The 2,254-nt window shown below is 41.3% G+C and overlaps 1 protein-coding gene across 1 annotated transcript in view; it reads left to right on the plus strand.

The window, feature by feature from the left end:
• LOC106870272 (calsyntenin-1) overlaps positions 1 to 2,254 on the plus strand; it is a 15,464-nt gene that overhangs the window by 2,880 nt on the left and 10,330 nt on the right. The window contains exons 4-6 of the mRNA XM_052976660.1: positions 622 to 751; positions 915 to 1,069; positions 2,123 to 2,254. Coding sequence (XP_052832620.1) covers positions 622 to 751; positions 915 to 1,069; positions 2,123 to 2,254 — 417 coding nt within the window. The remainder of the gene's footprint in view (positions 1 to 621; positions 752 to 914; positions 1,070 to 2,122) is intronic.

Consider the following 2,254-nt stretch of genomic DNA (forward strand, 5'->3'; position numbering starts at 1 on the left):
ACACACACACACACACACACATTTGGAGACATCCCTTTGGAAGGTTTATTTGTTAAATTGAACACAACATATTTTTAAGTTTGGTACTTATTCTATTGGTCTCTCTTTGCCAAACTGCTAAGTCATGAAGGCATGAGCAAATGCACACACACACACACACACACACACAATGCACACTCGCACAACACCTTGGGCAAGTGTCTTCTACTATAGCTTCAGGCCAAAGTGACTGGGAACCACGTGCGAACTTGTAGTTGCACTGAAACTCTGAACATAACCTCTACGCCCCAACAATGAATGACCGCTGCATTGTCCGCACTATCCAATGCATTGGCTCTCCCAGCGGGACTTTTGACAAACTTATATGATAAATTTTTGGGGTCACAAGCAGAAGCATTACTTTACCTGCTGGAATGTTAGGGCCAACCATCGAATGTGGTCTTGGTGATCTCATTGGTCAGTTGGCTCAACCCACCCTGGGTGCATGCTGCAGCAAGGACAAGTAAGTACAGTGAAGCCCCACGGTCCAGTGACTGAAAAAATTAAAAGAAGAGAGAGTATATGAATTTGCTAATTATCAAATAAGTTGTTAATTAATTTTTCTTAATCTTTTCCATTTAGGTCCGTTTATATATTGATGGCAAAGTTGTCGTCCCCTCAAACCATGATTTTGAAGTCGTGGATGATTGGCCTCTACATAGAACTAAAAAAGTCCATTTCACAGAACTGGTTGTTGGTGCTTGCTGGCAAGGTGAGAATTTTTGTCTCTTAAACGTGTTTTTCACTTTCTTACAGAACTTTGACTCTTAAATCCAAACAAGCTGTACTATGTGAATAAAAAAATATTATCAACATTTTCATTCTTTGTACTGTTTTAAAATTCCAAATTTGTCTTCATATTCTTTGGATTCCAGGAAGCACGAAAAAGTTTGACCATTTCTTCCGAGGGTACCTTGCCGAACTTTCTGTTTTGCGTGACAAAACAGAGAGCGAAAGAGTCATCAAGTGTTTAGTCAACTGCAAGGAATATCTCGATTTCCATGCTCTGAACAAGATGGAAAGTGGAACGGTAAGCACTCACTTCTGCCTTTTGGTTCATCTGTCTTCATAGAATGTTCCTACTCTGTTGAATAAATGTGTGGAATTCATAGAGACTGGGAGCGGGAGCAATGGGTGGTGTACCCTTCTCCCCTACCCCAGCAGCACCACCCTACCTTCTATTGCACCATGGATCCATCTCGTGCAAGACGATTTCCCCACAAACTGGGGGATCATCAACACAACATAATACAATGAAGTGTAAAAAATAATGTAATTTACTTATTGCGTATATAATATTGTATGGAATAGGGACAAGTGTGGCTAAAAAGCTTGCTTCCCAACACGTGGTTCTGGGTTCAATCCCACTGTAGCACCTTGGGCAAGTGTCTTCCGACCAAAGCCTTGTGAGTGAATTTGGTAGATGGAAACTGAAAGAAGCCTTTTGTAAAAGGTTTGCTTCCCAATGACATGGTTCTGGGTTCAATCCCACTGTGTAGCACATTAGGCAAGTGTCTTCTACTGTGGTCTTGGGAGTAGATTTGGTTGATGGAAACTGAAAGAAGCGTGTTGTACATGTGTATGCACACACGTGTGTGTGTGTGTGCGCGCGCGCGCATGTCTTTGTATCTTTGTTTGCCCTTTGTCACTGTTGGACAACCAGTGTTGGTATGTCCAGTCCATCTCTTCTTGTTATAAGACGAACGATGTGTGAATTCGGGGACATTTTCAGAATATCTCCCACGATGTCGAGTAAATCTCGTAGTAGGATGTAAATCTGGTCATGAAAGTTATCTCCCTCGAAAACACACTGAAGTAAATGAGAGTAGTCTCCCCTGACAATCCGGGTCCTTAATCAGTTCATGCCAGTCATGAGGCCAAACATCCCTGAAAGTTTCATCCGAATCCATCCAGCGGTTCTTGAGGTATCTTGTCCACAGACAAACAAACAAATATCACTGAAAACAATACCTCCACCTTTGCTAAGGGGGAGGTAATAAAGATAATAATTTTACTGGTTTGAAGTTTTAAAAACTGTATGAAAATGAAAATTGTTTCTTTTTGTTTTGTTTTGTTTTAATAGTCTGTGAGCTTCAACAGTGAAATGACTGAATTTAGCATAATGGGTAAGAACGTGACAGAAGTGGAAAGTCTGATCCGAGAAGTCTCTTACGTAAATGCAAGACATTACCCGACTCCAGGAAGACGTGCACTC

This window comes from Octopus bimaculoides, chromosome 25, assembly GCF_001194135.2.
Source record: "Octopus bimaculoides isolate UCB-OBI-ISO-001 chromosome 25, ASM119413v2, whole genome shotgun sequence".
NCBI lineage: Eukaryota > Metazoa > Mollusca > Cephalopoda > Octopoda > Octopodidae > Octopus > Octopus bimaculoides.